The 20,674-nt window shown below is 39.3% G+C and overlaps 1 protein-coding gene across 1 annotated transcript; it reads left to right on the forward strand.

Moving 5' to 3' along the window:
- Positions 1-2,631: 2,631 nt before the first annotated feature.
- On the forward strand, positions 2,632-8,141 carry LOC103134389 (protocadherin 8). Its single transcript, XM_007546618.2, has 4 exons — positions 2,632-5,517; positions 5,646-5,716; positions 5,954-6,087; positions 7,620-8,141. Exons 1-4 carry the CDS (start codon positions 3,148-3,150, stop codon positions 7,949-7,951), a joined length of 2,907 nt encoding a protein of 968 aa, XP_007546680.1. The 5' UTR covers positions 2,632-3,147; the 3' UTR covers positions 7,952-8,141.
- Positions 8,142-20,674: the final 12,533 nt, after the last annotated feature.

Here is a 20,674-nt window from a genome sequence, read left to right on the forward strand (position 1 = left end):
TCTCTCTTTCTATCTCTCCCTTTCTTTCTCTCCCTCTCTCTCTTTCTGTTTGCCCCAACCTCATGAGAGGCTATAGAAAAAGTGTTGTTGTCTTAGCACAATGAGCTGTACGGTTTATTAACAGAAAGGGTAATAACATATTTTAGGGTGAGTTTATGCTACTGCAATTACAGATTAATTTACTTAAAAGCTTTTCACACATCTTCCCCACGGGTGCCATCAAATTTGTTGCCTCCTCTGTACATAAAATAGATCTACTTCTAGCAGCAAGACTTGGTAAAGAGGCAGACTCACAACTGAGCTCTGTCACAGCACCTTCTGTAGTTGTATGTGGGCGCTTTTTGTAGCATATCTAAATTTCATAGCATTGTGTGCATACTGCTTTACCACACATCTCTGCTCCTTTATACTGAATATGTTCTTGAAGGATCTTTCTGAAATACGCAGACCGTCCATTCAAGTCAAAAACTTTGAACGTTGGGAATTACTGACACATTTTGGATGATATGGTTAACTTTTCAAGGAACATTAATTGGTGAAACTGCTCTTCTTTTTTTTTTCATTTTCAGCGCCACATTATAGAAATAGGTTTCGAAATACCATCAGCCTTCAGACTCTTAACTCACTTCACTCTATTCATACTTTTTAAGGGCCTTGTAAGAACTGCTCTTATGGACTCTTTCACTGCTTTTTACAGTCAGTGGAATGTCTTTGCTTTAGATGGTGTGATTCTGTAAGTCCTCTTCCCATATTTTAACATCTGTTTCATTCCATAGTGTAATTTTACTCAAAATGTGCTCTTTCTTAATGCCTTTGAATTGAAGCTTTTTATATAAGCCTGCTTCCTGTCTCTCGAGCATGATTCTCTGAAATAATGTTTATATGCTAGCTTGTCAAACTTCACTCACTGAAAGAAGAATGAGACAATAAAGATAATGCCGCCTAATATTAGTATTTCATGTGTTGGTTTTTGTGCTTCATGTCGATAACAAACCAGCCATTCCCTGTTCGATTGAGGGCTCAAGAGATTATTTCTGCTACATCCAAAAATGTTTATTTCTCCAGTATCTACATTTTTTACCCACTTCACCCTGGAACATTTTTTTTAAATGATTCAGTTCTTTAAAAAAAAAAAAGGGAGATGTATTTTAGGATATTATACATGATATTTTTTTTGACAACCAGAAGTGTTTCTGTGCAGAAATGTGCTTGTTTTTGATGTTGTTCAGCCCGAGGGCTTGAGGATCTCTGCCGTTCTGTATTGGTTTTCAGCCTTGTTCGCTCTGTGGAGAGGATTCTCTAAATCTCTTAACAATATTATGTGCCACAGATCATAAAATCCCCTGATACTCTTGTCTTAGCTTTTTTTTCTAAGCCTGTTGTTGGTGTATAATAAAAACAATTCTTAGGGTAAACACCTGATATATTGTTATAGTGTCAAATAAAGAGGGCCAATTAAATTCAAATACAATTCCTGTCTGTATCAACTTACATTTTCTATAGCATATATTTTTGTTAGTGAGCCTCTAACATAGGAATATTGTCATATCTATATCTACCTCTACAACAATATTCTGTGCCATATTACAAAAATGTAGATTGCTAACGTAGATTACTTAGAGTTTACAACATTCGGTTTATATCTATCATTTTCTTGTTTACTATTTTTAAGATTCTTTGTAAGTTTGCTCATTTTTAAGTTTCAAACTTAAAAACAGTGACAACAGGATTCTCCTTCATATTTGAGGCACTGGTATTTAACAAAATTTTACTCGGGGGAACAAAAACATTTCATCACTTTGAGTGTAGAATTTTGCTTCTGCAACAAACATTTTGTAGTGAATACCACTGAAAATACTACTGCACACTAACAGCTTTCTAATGACGCTGAAGTTGGTGTCTAATTTGGATCTCATGGCTTTTTGTCCAATCAAAGATTTATTTTGGTGTCTGCTAAGGAGTCTGGACTGCATTTAAATAGTCCAAAATCCCAATTATTAAATAACTGAATTGACTCTCTCTCTCTCTCTCTCTCTCTCTCTGTCTCTTTCTGTCTATCTTTCTGACGTTATTCTTGCTGGTGGAGTTTCTATTCCTTTGCTTGTGCACGGAGAGGCAGTAGAAACAACCTGCCTGGGGTATATGATATATGCTTGAATTGCCACTGGAGACATATTTAAATTTTATGTCGCATTACACTTAGATTTCTTAAAATTGTCTGTTTTATATTTATTGTCCCTATCTCACTGCTGTTGTCTGACAGTTTTGCACTTAACATTAATATTTTACAAGCCAAAACATAAGTTGGCATTTTTTTCACCCACTCAAGAGGCATAAAAGTGCTGAAAAATTACCTAACAGTGCTGCTTATGAATACAAATAATAATAATAATAATAATAATAAAAAAACTAATATTTCAGGAATGCAGTACTCAAAGAAAAAATGGTTGAGATGTATTCTTCCCAATCATAACCTTACCTTTAGTTTAATTTTAACATTCTATCTGCATTCCATTGGTTATATTTCTACATGCATAGCATGACTTTCTTTGAATATCTCATTTTTTTCTTTCTTCTTCTCCTTCTTTTTTTTTTTTTTGCCTTCAGGACTTTTAAACTTCTGCGCATGGCACCAATCATTCTCCTGATGCTTTCCACAGCCGTGTGCCCTCCTTAACTTTTGGAGCACTTCTAATAACGCTGCCATGTGTCTGCTTCCTTCTCTCGCTGGGTGAAACTCACCCAGCAAATCCTTTCAAAGCTTTTAACAGGTAGACCTGCACCCTCCTCCGGAGGAGTGTGTTCTTATTATCCTATCCCTTCCAAGTAATTTAGTTAGTTAATTAATTAATTGCCACGTGCAGATTAATTTAAGGAAGCTGGAGTCTGCCCGATTAAAAGCTCTACAATCTCTACAATCAGTTTATCTAATGAGCCATTTGCACCCAAAACAATAAGCTACAAATTGGTGCAGCGCCAAATCTTTCCATTTGGTGCCCCACTGGAAGGCCATTGGTCGACGGGGCGGGCAATTTGCATACAGTGGGGCTTAAAGTCGGTCTGCTAACTCGGAGTTGGACTCAGACAGGAGAAGTAGTTCCCGACTTGCATCATCTGAATACTTTTTTGGGGTGGGGGGCACTCAGCATGGCGTTTTGCAAAGCTGCATCTGTGGCGCTTGTCTTGACTCTTTTTTCTGTGTTTCTACGCACTGTGCACTGCACAACTACAAGGTACTTTACTTATGAAGAGGACGCACCCGGGACGGAAATAGGGAATTTATCCCAAGATTTAAAGATTGATCCGTCTGATGACCCGGACACATCTTTCCGCTTCATGCAGGAGAGCAACACCTCAGTCATTCACATGCGGGAAAGTGACGGACTCCTGACCGTCGCGGATGTGATCGATCGGGAGCAGCTCTGCCCCAGGTCCCCTCGCTGCTTCATCGCCTTCAACATCGTGGCCCACTCCAGGGAGAAGTTTCAGCTCATCCACGTGGAGATCGAGGTGAAGGACATCAACGACCACTCTCCGTACTTCCCACTCAACGAAACGAAACTGGAGATAGTTGAAAACGTGCCCCTGGACTCCAGGTTCCCGCTCCAGATCGCTCTCGACGAGGATGTGGGTGATAACTACATCCAGAGCTACATCATCTCCCCCTGCAGCCACTTTGCGGTGGAAGTGCGCGAATTGGAGGACGGAGTGAAGTTTGCCGAGCTGGTTCTGGTGAGTGAGCTGGATAGGGAGGTGGAGGACTCTTACACTATACAGGTGACTGCGTCTGACGGAGGAGCACCTCCAAAGTCGGGATCTATGACTGTGAACATCAAAGTGTTGGACTTTAATGACAACAGCCCGGCTTTTGCGCACAGCTCCCTGAAAGTTGAGTTGGAGGAAGACTCCCCGGTTGGTCACCGAGTACTGAAAGTGCACGCCTTCGATCCGGACCAGGGCATCAACGGGCAAGTAGTGTATGCGTTCCCGGATGAGCTGTCATCCGAAGCGGCCCAAACTTTCCACATCGACCCTTACTCCGGGGATGTGACCCTGAAGGCGCTGGTTGATTTCGAGAAAAGGAACTCATACGAGCTGAGAATCAGAGCCTCGGATCAGGGCGAGAGCTCCGTCCCGTCCACCTGCACGGTCGTGATCGAGGTAGTGGACGTGAACGACAACGCTCCGGAGATCAGCATCAAGCCAATGACCTCCAGCAGCGACTCGGTGGCCTACATCACCGAGGCTGCGGCAGCGGAGAGCTTCGTGGCGCTGATCAGCACCTCGGACAGAGACTCGGGCTCCAACGGGTACGTGCGCGTCAGCCTGCTCGGGCACGAGCATTTCGCCCTGCAGCAGGCTTACGGGGAGACGTTCATGATCGTTACCACCGCTACTCTGGACAGAGAGAAGATCCAAGAATACAACTTGACTGTAGTGGCAGAGGACCTGGGGAGTCCCCCGTTTAAGACGGCCAAGCAGTACACAATCAGTGTAACAGATGAGAATGACAACCCCCCTCTTTTCAGTAAGTCTGTGTATGAAGTGTCCGTTCTGGAGAACAACATTCCTGGCTCATACATTACCACCGTTGTTGCTCGAGATCCTGACATGGGAAAGAACGCAAAAGTTTCCTACAAGCTCCTAGATTCAGAAATACCGGGGGGATCTCCAGTGTCCACCTATGTTTCTGTAGACTCAATCTCGGGGTCCTTGTACACTTTGAGGTCTTTTGATTATGAGATGCTCCAACAGATTGAGGTGGTCATCCAAGCAGAGGACAGAGGCTCCCCCTCTCTGTCCAGCACCTCAATGATCCGGGTCAGAGTCGTGGATCAGAATGACAACTATCCATATTTCACCTTCCCTGTCCTGCTGAATAACTCTGCTGACATCCCTCTTCCCTACACTGCCCCCGCAGGCTACCTTGCCCTTCAGGTAGTAGCAGAAGATGCGGATGAGGGGGTGAATGGCGAGCTCTCCCACCAAATTCTGGAAGGCGATCCAAAGCTGTTTACCATGAACAAAAACACTGGAGAGATCGCTTTGAAGCAGTGGCTCACAGCCGAAATAGGGGACGTGTTGGAAATTAAAATCACAGTCAGTGACAACGGAAGGGCCCCTCTGTCTAGCAGTGCTACTATTAGGTTTGTGGTTTCAGATACAGAACCCCCTGAAGACCAGGTTGTCATTGTCCTACAGTCAAGTGAGGAAGAAGGCTCCTCGTTCGATGGCTCACTAATCATCATCATCGTGCTCAGTGGGGGTTGTGCCTTCCTGCTAATTGCAATTGTGGCCGTTGCCCTCATGTGCAAACTGAGCCGTGGGGGAAGAAGAAGCCGTGGCAGAAAGAGAGAGGTGTGCCAGGGCCTGTTTGACGGCAGGGCCCATGCCATGCTCAGCTCTGCAGAACCAAACATTTACACGGGCCAGCAGGGGTTCTTCCATGAGAGGACGTCTTTGTCTCTGGATGATTCCTGCCTCTATGAGGAGAGGAGCAGAGACTCAGAATCGAAGGTGAGTCATCCAGTGTGTTTTTTTTTTTTTTCAGCATTTTTCATCTTTTTAGCTTCGTGATGTTGCCTTGATCTATGTGCCAGAAATGGAAACTAAGCGCTCTACTGTCACTCTGTTTGCTCTCTTAGATCTTCCTGCCCTCCAAGCATTTTCAGCCAACGTCTGTGTGGCAAGGTGACAGATACTGCTTGCAAGTGAGGTAAGTTAACTGAAAAAATGAGAAATTTCCTTTCGCGTGTATTGCATAGCAGTGAAACTTGAATGAAAAGAAAGCATGCTTTACTTTTCACCCATGCATGCAGTTTATTGATTGTGGCAATGTGTGCAGATTGAGGTTAGATGGACAGCAAAGATCTAGTTTTTGCATATGAAAGCACATCAATAACCAAGCTAATGTGGTGTGGTTGTGGCTCATACTGTATTTTGTTGACTGCAGCGGCCTCAGCAACAATGACCAGCTGAGCGTGAAGGACAGCGGCAAAGGGGACAGTGACTTCAATGACAGCGACTCAGATGTCAGTGGAGATGGCGGCAAGAAGAACTTCAGCACCTTCCAACCCAGACTGAAAAGTAAGTTTTAAATAAATATTCCAGGGTGCCTAATTATTCAATATCATTTCACATTCCAAAATGTTTATACATCAAATTTAAAAATGTTTCAAAAGTTTCTTTGAAGTGTACTTTTTTTAGTTTATGTAATAACAACTAAAATGATGATACATAATTATTTTTTGTATTACATGCATGGTTTACATAATGGCATCACATATTAGACTTCTCTACTATTTGTATTTTGCATGTTAAGTTTAAGAACCACAGTTTCTGCTTATAGATTTGATTTAAAATGGCTTCAACAGCCATTTGCAGGCTTTGGGAAAATGTTCATACGCATCGCATTTCTATTAGAATTTGCAACAATATTCAAGATTTTTATTGGGATTTTGTGTGAAACCAAGACAGAGTTGTGTGTATTAGTGTGAGACAAATGACACACACTAAGATTTTGATTTGCAAATCTTCAAAGAGTAGTGTGTATATTTGTTTAGTCTTTAATATCATTCATCCATCCAATGGCTATGTCCTTGCAGTGGGTGGCCGGTGACTCACTCTAGCGATTCATGGGATAAAGTCAGGGTACGCTTTGTACAGGTTACCTGTCCATCGCAGGGCAACATAGAGAAATGCAGGACAATCAACTATGTACATATTTACAACTACAGAACATTTTGTGAGGCCATTTAACCTGATAGTCATGTTTTTTTCACTGTGACAAGAGTACCCAGCAAGAACCCACTTATGCACAGGGAGAACATGCAAACTCCATGCAGAAAGAACCCAGGACCTTCTTGCTGCAAGGCAACAGTACTAACAACTGTGCCCCCATGCAGCAACCACATGAAGTACAGCTTTTATGTTTTTTAGCTGATATGCAAAACACTGTATGTGGATGAAAGTTACCACTGCACTATAACCTGAACCTATGACTGCACCATGAAGTTATTGCTCCAGAGACTGAATTCCTAAGCTAACGTTTCAGATATTTATTTGCTAATCTTTTTTACAAACTTGAAAAATGAAGACAGTGTATCATTATCTTCCACTTCCCAGTTGCACAATAGTTTGCATTAATTTATCACATAAAACCACAGTAAAATACATTAAGGTTTGTGATCGTAACCTTCATGTGTTTGAGGTTTCAAGCAAAAACTCTGAGGTGTTTGAACCTGCATAATTGAAGCGCCTTATACTTAAAAGCAAAATATTGAAGTCTACTTTTTTGATGTGGAAAAATCAAAGTAAGGCGTATCATTTAAATATAAATCAATTAAATAGCCTTATTTTTTTAACCAAAGGTTTATAACTTTTTGAAAATGTAAATAATTAATAATGGCAATAATTGTTAACATTCTGGCCACACTCAGTTTTCTTTGTACTCATTCAGACCTGGATAGCAACAAAAGTACCTCTACATATTTCCAAGACTTTGCAAGACTGGATTGAAAAAAAAAAAAAAAGTTGACAGGTTAACATTAAAGGTGGTTACATAACATCTACATTTACTGTATCTAATCTGCAGTTTTGTTTGTCTGACTTTGTTTCAGGTACTAGTAGCAGCTTATCTAGAGACTGCCAAAGTGCCTACTGTGTGATACCACAGAGGAGCTACAGGAACTCCAGAGAAAATGCCTACACAATAGGCTTCTCCCCCATGCCTGTTTTCAACAATCCTCACAGCATTAGGAAGGACTGTGGATACAACACAAACCAGCCAAAACCAAGAAGCAACATGCAGACTTTTTCCAGATCCGGGACTCTTCCTTCCTACTTCCCCCAGCAGCCGCATGAAACTGATGCAGGACACGCCACGGTCCACCAGGAGACTCCCAACATTGTAACGGTGGCTACAGAATCTGAAGTTGCAACTATCTTTTAATAAAATGTGCAGGCAATCTTATTTAGCCGCACATTGTGGATGAACATGTGTAGAAGTTTGTATCATATTCTTAATTAACAAGTGTACATATTTGTTTATGAGGAAAAAGTGGGAGAATGTTTATTGGATATGGACTAATCGAGCTTTTCCTGGCTGGTACTTATTATTGTGTGTCTGTGAATTGCCTGTTTTAATTTTGACAGGTTATTTTTTATTCTATATGTAATAATTATGACATATAGAAGAAAAAATGTGCTGCACGTTTTTTGATAGAGGTAGTAATTATAAATCAAACAGGAAATGAAAGCTTTACTAGCTTACCACAATTTATGAATCAATGCATAAACTTTATCTAATTTCTCCAAGCAAATGCTGATTTGAGGGTCATCGACCAAAACTGATCAGACCTCATTGTATTTATTTATTTAATGAAGAGGGGAAAAACAAATATTTTTTTCAGCATTTAACTTGCTAATCACTGGTCATAGCCAATCAAGGGAAAATTGTCCAATTCCACTCTCTGGAAGATTGGTTGGTGCATCTCTTTTGTGTATTTGTCTTTCATTATTTGAGTTTCAGTATATAGTTTCCTGTGGTGTCTACTGCAGTGTTTCTGTTCTTTTTTTCCTCAAATAAAATTTCTGAATTAATACAAAATGACAGTCAGCAATTTTTTTTTATTTTTTTTTTATACAACGATGTGATTAAAATTAATGAAGCGTGACAAAGAATCATTTTAATTAAGGAACATTAGAACAAAAGATGAGAATCCCTCCCCTGCTTTAATTTTCTGTAAACATTTAAAACTCCTCCTCCAGTTTTAGATCTACATGATGAAAACTCCAGTCAGAGCTGATCAGATGTGCAATCCTACGCTCCCCTCCATTACCTGGGAGACCTGCTTTGAAGACTCCAAGGTTGCTCCGTTTGGTTTCTGGCATGCAAATGAGCACAAAAAAAAAAAAAAGGATCTGGTGCTCCTGAGGAAAAATAAGGTATAAAGCATTATACCGACAAAAAAAAAAAAAAATCTTGCTGGGGTGCTGTCAAATCAACGCCTGTTCTTTAAAATAATTTCCATCACTATACACAACACAGCACCATGTATTAAGCTGTCTGACAAATTCCTGGCTGTCAGTTGTTGCTATGAGGGGTGAGCCTTTTAATGAATTCCTCTGCCTTTGCTGTGAAAATGAAAAGAAAAAAAAACTACCCATGTACAAAGTGAAATGCAATTTTTTATGCAACTCTTTGAATCCTCTGACACTTACAAGACACCTGCTTGCTGTGCTTTTACTATAAGCTTTCCCAGAGCTGGTTACTGTTTGCTGGTTTAATTCGAACTGCGAACATGCAGGGCAAGTGAAAACTGTTCCTGGTCCTAAATGATTTATCGACGAGACACAGATGAGTTTGAAAATCTATATCCAACCCTGCCGGCAAGTAACACCCTGGATTCTGGACACTGGTTGTTTGTAGAGGTACAGATTTAAAGAACATTGCTGTTATTTATTTTGTTTTTTTTTAGTTGAAAAGCTGGTGTTGTTTTTGTTTTCCCTTTCAAACACATAATAAAGGGTTCTGGGACATTTCTCATGTCAAAACACTATACTTAGTCATACACAAATGTCCAGAGTTTCAAATACTTTTAAAATAAGTAAATACTTTTTTTCAGAGTCAGTCAGCCTCTGAAAAAAAACAGAGGCTGACTGACTAGAAGGATGGATATAACCAGATCAGAGAAACACCTAAATCTAATTCCATACTTTTCTATACTGCATATGAACAGTGCCAGTATGTAGCTGCAAATTTAGGACACTCAGTCTGGAAAAAGCTGAAGGTTTGCAAATAGATGAAGCAAGAAAAAGATCAATTAAACATACCTCTCAATCAAAGGACCATGCCTATGGGGAAGCTTGTGTTTCTTCACCAACAACTTCAAACAGACAAGCGTGCTTTAATATTGTTTTTTATCAACATTTCCAAAACTTGAGATATGCATTTCAAACGCTATTAAATACCTGAAGACAATCATCTGTTCGCAAACAACCTTGTCATTGCATTGTTCCGTCCTCATTATTTTCAAAGTCAGTTTAAAAGAGTGCTTGATTCATGAGAACAAAAAGGACAAGAGAAGAAAGCTGTTACAAATTACTAAACAGTCAGGTAAAGAAGAGTCTTCGTGGGGAAATTAATAGATTCTAAATCTTTCGGAAAAGAAAGGGGGGATATTAGTGGATTCAGATAGAAAGCAGAACCTTTTTTTTTTTCCAGGGTTTTTTGTTCCCCTGAACAAAACGTGGGCTGAGAGCTGCCCTCATTTGCATGATCATAAATACTTGCTTTTTTTTAAGCTTTTTGATAGCTGTGATAAAAGCTGGAATGGAGTGGATTAGACACCTTTTACATAACCGTGCAGCACCAAACACAGTTCTCACATATTACAATGTTCCTCATGAATAAAACTAATTCCATATCTAAGCTGTCCTGACCACTCTTTCAGTATTCAGAGCTTCCTTTCGTCAGAGTCGCCACAGTTTTGAAAATTGCAAAGATATTAACTTGAGGATTCAAGGCCACGAAGTACAAAAAGGCAAGCAATAAGGAAGAAGGTCATATTTGTGCTCCTGGTGATGTTCACGGCCCTGACAGATAGCCAATTGTACACAGAGGGAAAATGCATTTATCAATCAATACAATATGGCTCCCTCTGTCATTGCTTTATATTCATCTTGTAGGTCAAACAAGTTGTGCACTGACCTGACAATTTATGCCACGAGGTATATTCATTTGCACAGTTTGGGGTGAAATGTGTGTCCGCTTTATTTTGAAATTGACTTTCTATCAGTGTCCAGAAGCAGATATCACGAAACATTTCGAACCTCCACAGCTTACAGTGCATAGTAAAAGTATTAAAGCCCTATGAACTTTTTCAGAGTTTATCATGTTACAAACACAAACTTCAATGTATCTTAAGTCTCTAGATGAGCAGTGCTGGCGAGGACATGCCACACAAATTGTCCAGTTGTAATCGGACCTCAGGGTTGCATTGCAAATATGACTCATATTTTTATTTTGAAAAAAAAAAAATGTTTTAAAAAAGTTATTGTTCTTTAAAATAAATGCTAACAAATAATTGTGGCAATCTATCAAAACATTTCCACAAAATATGTAGCTAAATATACACATATTAACATTTGTGGAAGTGGAGGCAGAGCATATGAAAACATTCAACGTGTATAATTACTTTTGCAAGTCTCCGCAGAACTGCTTCTCATCTCCACAGCTACTCCATTAACGAATGAGTCAGATCTGCCTGCTGTGTCTCTTCTGCACCTGTGGTGTTAAGTTGATTTTTGAAAAATAGCAAAATATACGACTGCGATTACGTTGTTATGGCCTGTTAGCATATCAGCTTTGGAACAAACTCTCCCGCATGTAAAAGACGGGGCCTCTCTGAATCGACGGCATGTGGCGCTTCAGGCCCGCTCCAGACTGCACCATGTTTTGTAGTTCTCGCACCTCGTCTTCATCTTTGTCTGAGCTGCCAAGTGTGAATATTGACTTTTGGATGCGTTGGATTGTGGAGCTTACACTGAAGAATAGCAGCATTTGTTTTTTACTTGACAGTTTGTCTTGAAGCCGAGGCTTTGTTTATGCTCATTTACCATTAAGATGTCAGCTGTGTCATTATTCCTAGGTTTGAAGAGAATGAGTTTGCTCGTGCCGGTGGTGTCTGCTGGTTTAAACTTGAGAGACACAGTGTGGGTTTGGACACAGGCAAAAGCAACAATTTTCACTTAATCATAGGATGTTATCAGAAGGTTTCTGTCATCCCACTGTAATTTCCTTCTGTGAATACAGTATGCCACAGAGGGAATGTGTCCCACATCTGGTGTTTTATTTCAGTCTGCTGTTGTTTTATCATATTCTTCAGGATGTGGGAATTCAAAGGAGTTTATAGACATCACTTTGGATTTGAAGCCTAATCCTTTACAAGCACAAAACCTAAAGGAAGTCCGCCACAGACATTAAAGAGTAAAAAGAGTGTGTCATCTTTTGAAACATGCGTGTTTGTTATTTTGCTGAAAGTTGTCAGAAGTGAATTATTCTGCCTGTATTTGCGCAGTCTGAACATGGACCAAGCCAATCTTTATAGGTTTTTTTTTTTTCTGAGGCTGTTCCTCACTTTCAAACAAATTTACTTTATCTAAGAAAACTGCCTGCTGGCTAGAGCGCCACATTAAACGGACAAACACGAGAGTGGTATCAATCATTCCTCATCTGCCTTTCAACAGCAGAGCAAAGGCAAGCATATTCCCTCAACCTTGGATGATGTGCAATTTTCAAAACGTCACAAATCAACAGAACGCGCCATCGTTTTGAGATCTCTTGAATCATTCAAGAAAAAAAATAATTCAATATTTATATTCTAATCTGAGAATCTGATTTTCACTCTATGCATCGAAGCTGTTTTAAAAGAGCATTGTTTTTGAGTGGTGAATCAGAACCACAGTCCAATTGGGACATGATGAGAGAGATAGCCCTCTCCTCTAACTGAACACCTTACTTCTTTAAAGAGAAAAAACAAACACGTTTTGCTCTAAAAGGGTAAAAAACTATAGTAAAAGATTAAACTTAAGATGGTTGCAAAGGATAAAGAAAGTTTTGATGACCAGCAAATGCTGGCTGTTCCTATTTCAAATGTGTAAGGAGACACTTTATTCCATTCGTAATTGTCAACATACTCACGTTTCTGCAAAACCTCCATAATCTCAACACAAAACACATTAGAGCTTCACAATATTTTGAACCACAATCTTCAGCACAATACCAATACATATGTGCCACATTGCTATGACAAAAGGCGGCTTGATTGCAATATATGACAGACTAGCCCTATGTTAAAGATCATTGATCCATGTTTTTCATCTTCAAATATGTTCAGTTGGATAGACCTTCACGGCCCTTGATCCATCCACCTGAATGAGATGCTTCACTGATGCTAAGGCTGGTGTAGAGGGATGCAACGCCGCCTTGATGAGGACAAAAGAGAAAAGTGCAGAAAAACAGTCCTGAAACAGCAATGTTTTACAATGATGCAATTGTACATTTTCCTAATTTAGGTCCCATTCAGTGTAGCGGAAATATTGCCAGGGCATTTATTGATATTCCGAATAGTAAGCATGACTTTAGGACTTTTAGGGCTGTAACAATTCAATTAATGATTTGAGTTCCTCAGTTATTCAAATTTCTTGTGGCAATTTATCTGCCTTGAAGCTTTGTTAAATGATGTTTTACTGTTTAGCACCTTGTGTGTGTAATTATTTGTGTTGCACAACACTCTCCATTCCACCAGTGAGTCGGTGACTACCGCTATATATTGCTGGCATAACGTCCTGAATAAGGCCAAAGCCCTCTTCCTAGAAAAGTACAATTCCAACACGCCTGGCTGATCTTGTCTCCTGTGTTTTGACTTGATGTCCCCTATCACTGGCTGCATATCCCAAGCAATGAGATTTTCTGAAGCAACTATGTGCTCCCTGTCCTCTGGATTAGACATGACAGGTACTCAGATTGTGATCACAAGAGGCTGCTTTTATTTTACTGCAGCCTCCGTAGGTTTTGGGCAAGCTGTTGTACAGTTAAAGTAGGGAACAGAGACTTAAAGAACAGATCAAAATATTATTTTTCATCTGTTTGCTTGTAAACTGGAGCTTGAAATTAACCTCTTTGGCTAAATCCTCTTATAGTTGTGGCTCAGCAGTGGAAGAATTCATCACACCGCATTTTTGGATGCTTATGATAAAGTCGATCTACGACTGAAGTTCCATCATTTCTGCAGGAATCGTGATGCAGTTCAGCTTCAATTCCCCAACACGCCATTTTTGTCACCATTTTCCTCTGTCTCCAAAACAAGCGCATGGGTCAGAGTCGGTGTGAGGGATCAAGCTTGTTTATTATAGATTACAACCTTTGTGTGGGAAGGGAAGTATGCCAGTTTCAGGACTTGTTTTGTACCAGCTTCATAAAAAAGACCCCTGGGCACATGTTGCACTTCATTGTTTTTTTTTTAAGAAATCCGCACAGCATCTATCTATCTATCTATCTATCTATCTATCTATCTATCTATCTATCTATCTATCTATCTATCTATCTATCTATCTATCTATTGATCTGTCTTGTAGTTCTTACGGTTTCTGATGATTTACCAAGTAAGTTTTGGGTTTGTTTGTTGTTGCTGCTGTTTTCATGTCAAAGATGGTTTGTCATGGGAGTAGGTCTGTGTTTGGTTGTGTGTGGGGTAATAGAAGGAGGCTAGGGCTTGCCTAGGGGGCTGTTTGTGCAAGAACTGATGCTAAAACATTTGTAACATTTGAAGAGCTGCATTTGGCCTCTCGGCTTGTGGGAAAGCCCACGTGTTTGTCAAAACTAAAAAAAAGTGGAAGAAAGTGATTTCACGTTTTCAGGAACTTTTCATAAAATTTGATGGGCAGATTTTGACAACTATTTTTGTTTGCAACGCTTCAAGTAATTACTAAAGATTTAAATTTTACACTAAGCTGTGTTCTGCTCTGGCTATATACACTTTATACTTGCCAAAATGATATTACGTAAGATGTATCTGAGCTATTTCAGAAAACTGGTTGATCACTTGTTCAATGCTTCACATTCACCTTTGCTGGAGAAATTCAGGATTCACTTGGGAGCAATATAACAATTTATAACAGATTTAGAAAAAAAGTGGAAATGTAATGAAAGGGTAAAGAAATATGTTTGACATGTGACAACTTGTTCCAGCATCTTGCATGTTAAGGCTTATACGGCACGAGGTCGAGATTATTCAACGGAGACCCATGTAGCATGCTCTGCTAAACACGACATAAGCAATTAAAAATGCAGGAATAAGCAGAGAATTGCACATAGTCACTTCCATGGATGTACAAAAGCATTAGAAATGTGTTAACAGAAATGGGGAAACTGTCTTTTTTGATGTGCACAATTGACACAGCGATCTGAAGACTGAGCAAGTAATTTTCAGAATTTCAGTTCTGATCTGAGAAATGCACCAAAGTGACAAAAAAAAAACCTAATCTGCAGTCACTGCAGTATTCTCAGCCTGTAATGTTCATGTTGTAGGTTTTGCACCACTAGGGGGAAACAACAAGCTGTGGAATTATTAAATATTACAGAGCAGTTCAAACATCATTTGCACTTGTACGCCACCGTTTTTAAATACAGCAATCTGACTGAGATGAAAGCTAACGTATAATAAAATAAATAGATTTTTTTTATTTACTGCGTGCTGTTGTGACTGATTCACAGGAACCCAGAGATCTTTCTCTGCAAAAATAGGAGGGCAGCCTTATTCATGAGCTCTTGCTGTGCTTTTACAAAACCTCAGTTTTTAATGGACTTTCAGTGAAGTCTCACAGGAAGCTCGTGTTCAACAGTAACATCACGCAGAGTGGAAATAATATGTCAGTAGTCTCAATTTTTTGCTGCCATTTGAGATGTGGGCTGTCTTTGTTCGGCTCAGGCTTTTAGTGACAAGTTCGCTCAAAACCACTGTTGTCCACCTGTTTATGTGACTTTTTTTTTTTTTTTTTTTTGGAATTTTATTGTTATTTTTTTAGGGGATTTTCAAATGACTTAAATCGCTCTGATGTGGCATCATCTGCAGAGCGAAGGATGTGCGACATTCAAGGCTGATGAACAAACAAAAGACGAGTATGTGCTGAAGAGGTTTCAGCAATCAGATCGTTGGAGTGTTCATTTTCAGCTGAAGCACATCTGCGAGTAATCCACAACGTCATGAACTCCACATACAGCTGTTTCATCTTTACCTCAAACAGACCCAAGAATGAGACCCACACACACACACACACACACGTTGCATGGAAATAAGCTGAGATTCTCGCCTTAACTTCAATGGAAATGAAGGGGGACCTAATTAGCACTCCTAGAAGAGTATTTTCTTGATAAAATAGAACATGAGCTCAAATCTCCACTGGGCTTGTTTTCAAAATGAGCTATTATTATTCAACTTTTAACAAGCAAATATCATGGCATGACCACGTAGGAAACACACTATGTTTCTTCTGTGATAAAAGCCATAACAATAAATAAATAAAGCTCTTAGGGGTTCGACACACACAATAGAATATTTAATCTGTTGCAGGCTTCGAGACTTTGTAAATTAGTTTATGGCAATGTACCAATGTAATTACTGTTATGCAACCATACAAGAGTTCCTATGCAGTCTGAAAAATTACAGAATTTGATTTCACTATTTACCGGTTCTTGATAAGTATGGAGAGAAAAAATAGTGTGGGAAATATTTTTTTTTATTTCCATATACTTCATTCTATGTCTCTGTCTTGCCTTCCTATGTCCTTCAATCTATTCTTCATTTCTTTCTTACTTGCTCCTTTCCTTTTTTTCCCTTCTCAGTGCTGTCCACACTGTCTCATGTCTTTCCTTTCTTCTATCCCTCATTTCCAGTGTCCTACCTCTCTTTCTTGTGTCATTTCTACTTTCTTTTCTTCTGTTGTTCATTACATGTCTCCTTCATTGTTTCTTTCTTTGCTTCCTGCCTCTTCTGAATCCACCGTCTTTGTGTTCTTCACTGCTTTCCTTCTTTCTCATGTCCATTCAGACGTCTCTTCTCCATCTTTCTCACAGTTCCTTCTTTCCCTCTTTTCTTCCTTGTCTACTGCCTTCTCCGCTGTTCTTTTGTCCTTGGGTTTGTCCTTGTGCCCTACCTCCATCGCTTTGTTTCTTGATTACATTCTTTGCTGCCTGCCTTTTAGTCTCGGGTTTTTAAAGAAGTCCACATATAAAGTCAAGCTTAACTTGAGCACTTTATATCTTGGAGAAATATGAACCGGCTTGTTGAGTCAGGAAAAGTATTTCCTTCAAAATCTACTTACAGCTGATATTTAACAAATAATGTACACTGGAATTGAAGTCCCGTATCAAAGTCTGCTTAGGACCTAATACAAACTTGGCGCGGCTCTGCTGACGGCTGCTACTCCACGTCAGTGCCAGAGAGGTTGACCTCTGTCTCGCGCAGTAATGGCACTCGGTGCCTGCAGTTCTGTCTCTATCTGCAGAGTGTGCCAGCTCACACGTTAGGAGAGCTGGAGTTCTGCAGCTGATGATGATAAATCTTTGCCAGTCGCTCACCAGTTGATTGTGGTTTACAGCTGAGCGAGGGGAGCGTCTTATTGTGTAGGCGCAGGGCCGCCATGGAGACGGGGCTGCCAAAAGGAGGCACAGCTCTGGTATATGAAAGAGCAAATTAGGAGGAGAGAGATATAGAAAGAGAATGAGGGGAAAGGGAGGGCAAGCTAATATGTTGCATCAATCAGTCTAAATGACTTGCTTATGTTATTAGCTAACAGTGTTTTGTTTCTTCAGCTCCCTGAAGTTATTAGTGTTTCATAGTTAACCTTGAAGTAATTGGAATGGCTGCGTTGATGTTCTCCTATCTCTGCAAGACTGACAGTTTATTTTTCTTCCGTGGAAGGCTTCCCTCCTCTTTCATGTCGCTACAGTATTTATGAATTAGTTTCCTGTCACTTTACAGTACAGCCTAATACTAATTGGTGGCGAGATATATGGGTTATTCACATCCCGCTAGGTGGCATACAGTCTTCCTTCCTGACTTCCTTCCTTCCTTTATGGCATTAACACGACTGAAAATTGTTGAAACTAATAACATGGTGTTGCACCGGTAATGCCGCTGCACAAATTGCACCTTCCTTGAAAATGGTATAATCTCAGACATAAATTTAAACACTAAGACTCCACTGCTACGGCTCCTCCAACCAGCCTCCTGACATTTTAATTTGATGCTTCATCTGCAAATTAGGCATGCACTGCACAGATATTAGCTTATTTTTTTTTGGTTTTGTGACGACCCAACATTGGCATGGGACTCCTACGGATTAAAATAAATAAATTAGAAAAAAAAAAAAAAAAAAAAAAAAAAAACATAACCCCTGGTAATTTCTGCGCTTGTCCTCTACATGGTTTCAGCAGATTTTTCACGCAAAAGACCAAGGCATTTTCCAAATTAGACTGTTTAAAATAACAATATGAAAGTATGAAGGAAGAAAAGGATTTGAAAGATGGTGAGGAAAGAGGGACGTACAGAAAGACAGAAAGAATCAAGGACATGAAAAAAACAGAAGACAGGAAATAAAATTAGGAAACAGGCCAAAGGAGTGATGCAAAAAGGAAGGATGCAGAAGGGCAAACATGAAGAAGATGGAATGGAAGACAGAAAGGAAGAAGGCAAGGAATGGATGAGGGCAGACACAAAAACAAATATCTGAAAGCAAAGATACACAGAAGACACACAGAAGGAAAGACAATTAAGAAACAGAAAAGTTAAGGACCTAAAGCCAGACACAAGCAATAACTCAAGGAAAACAGAAGAAACACATTAAAGTAGGGCAGAAGGAAGGACTTAAAGAGTCAGTGTCATGTAAAATCTAACTATTTGAGCTTCATATCATGCTATGATGTTATTCCCATATCAACAACATACCTGCAGTTTTGTCTTGATTCTTTCATGCAGGTTTGAGAAATCCTTTCATCTCCCTCGGCAATTAGTCAGCTGTCCAAAACGCCTGGTTGGACCCAGCTCCGCCTTCGAGGCACAGCTCCTCCTCAGAGCTGCAGTTTCCAAGCTTCCGACTTACAGAGCAGCTTTCACCCGCAGCTTCAGAGGTTGTTAAAAAGTTAATAGAGGAGCAATGTTGTGATGATTTCCTGAAGGCAGACTTTGACAAAGAGCAGGAGTTTTTAAAGAGACAGAGGCCCAATTTCAAGGTGTTAAATCAGGAAGCAAAATTTCATATTTGATCTATGGAGCATTTTTACAACAACTGAATGTAACATACAAGTTAATTGATAATGCTATAAAATCGCACTATGTGCCTGAAAAAAAACATGATACTGCCCCTTTTAAGAAAGAAGGTAAAGATTTAAGTCAGAAAGTGGATGAAAAGAAAGACATAGAAAAGGAAGGAAGGAAAGAAAGGAAAGAAGCAAGAAAGGGATGATGTAAAGAATGAAGGAAGAAAGAAAGTAGGAGAGAAATATAAAAATCGTAGGAGAGAAGGCAGCAGGAAATAAGGAAAGTTAATTTAAAGAAGGGGAGGAAAAACAAAGATAAAAGAGGAAAGAGAGGAGAGAAGAAAGAAAGTGACAGAAGAGAAATAAAGGAAAGTGAGGAAATGTATAAAGAGAAAGATGTTTACACAGAAAGAAGGGCACAAAACAACAAATAGAAAAATATTTAAATATTGTTTTTTTTTCCTTTTTAAAAAAACTTAAATCTAATCCTGTGCTTTTCAAGTTTATCATATGTTGCACAGGAACCCTGCTTTTGACCCGGGTTCTTATTAAGTATTGATAATTCAGACAGTGCTTCACTAAAATATGAATTCATCTGTCATGTTTTTTGATGACTGCCATATGAGTGGCATGCTATGCTGCAAAAAAAAAAAAAAAAAAAACTGTGGCTGTGTTGTCAGAGACAGAGGATGCAAAGAGGGTGGACACACCATATTGTTTGAATTTATTAAAAGAAAATAAAAATCTAAGTTAAAAAAAGACAGTCTGTCAGAAGCATCTTTGCATGTTTATGAGGCTTCGCCTTGCCTCAATTTTGTTTAATTTTAGTTTCATAGAAAAAATTGTCCTTTTTAATTTTCTGATAGTCTCTTGCCTCTGCGGACCAATACTGGATAGATATCTGTCCAAGACGTTAATTTAAATGACTTTTTGAGGAAGATGATTGATCCACAGCATACTAAACAACTCGGCCGTGACATCAAATGCTACCGCAGAAATAATCTGGAAGTATTTTTTGCATTACGCTGAACTAAACCAGCAGGATCACAGTTACTTTCAACATCATACATCTGGAAATAAGTCTATTATTGGTTTTAAGATTTTAAGGGCTTCTGGCTCATGTTGCAAATATACCCCTTGAGCTTTACTACAGAACAACTATTGTGTACTTTTTTAAAATTTTGAAAAACTTTTTTTTTATATATAAAAATTGTTTTATTATACAAATTAAAATCTGAACAGTGCGCCATCCATTTCCCCCCTTTTCCCTGACACTGAACTGAATCGTAAACACAATCCAACTGTGTGTAATTTGATCTCACCATTAACACATGCGGTTCGAGAAGGCCTTAGAGGTTTGGTGGAAAACATTAGTGAACAAACTTTGCATTGTCAAGTCCAAGGAGCACCGCAGAGTGGTTTGATTAAGGTGAAGAGAAGCTAAAAGCAGGGTTATGTTGTAAAACAATTTTTCAAGCTTTGGGCTTCTTGTGAAGCACTGTTCAATTTAATTTGACACATAAATTGGTCAATTTATGTCAAAAATTGTAAAACTAGCACAGCTGCAAATGTACCAAGACTCCACAATCCACCTACAGCTCTGGAAAAAAATAAGAGACCACGACACTGAATCCCATTGAAATCCTCTTGGTTATTCCTCCAAATATTGATTCCTCAACTCTTCCTAAGTTAAAACATTTACATTGTTGTTTCTAAATGAATATGAACTTGTTTTGTTGCCTTGTCTGAGGTCTGACATCACTGCATCTTTTTCTGACATCACTGCATCGTTTTTTGTTATATTGACCATTTCTCATTTTCTGCAAACAAATACAACATTTTTGCTAGGATTTC

Source organism: Poecilia formosa, unplaced genomic scaffold (genome assembly GCF_000485575.1).
Source record: "Poecilia formosa unplaced genomic scaffold, Poecilia_formosa-5.1.2 Scaffold16, whole genome shotgun sequence".
In the NCBI taxonomy this organism is placed as follows: Eukaryota; Metazoa; Chordata; class Actinopteri; order Cyprinodontiformes; family Poeciliidae; genus Poecilia; species Poecilia formosa.

What these genes read in the sequence shown, in the direction of transcription:
- LOC103134389 (XM_007546618.2), top strand. Translation starts at nt 3,148, where the DNA reads ATGGCGTTTTGCAAAGCTGCATCTGTGGCGCTTGTCTTGACTCTTTTT. An exon ending in GCAGAGACTCAGAATCGAAG is followed by an intron (nt 5,518 to 5,645) that starts GTGAGTCATCCA and finishes TTGCTCTCTTAG; the next exon opens with ATCTTCCTGCCCTCCAAGCA. An exon ending in AGATACTGCTTGCAAGTGAG is followed by an intron (nt 5,717 to 5,953) that starts GTAAGTTAACTG and finishes TGTTGACTGCAG; the next exon opens with CGGCCTCAGCAACAATGACC.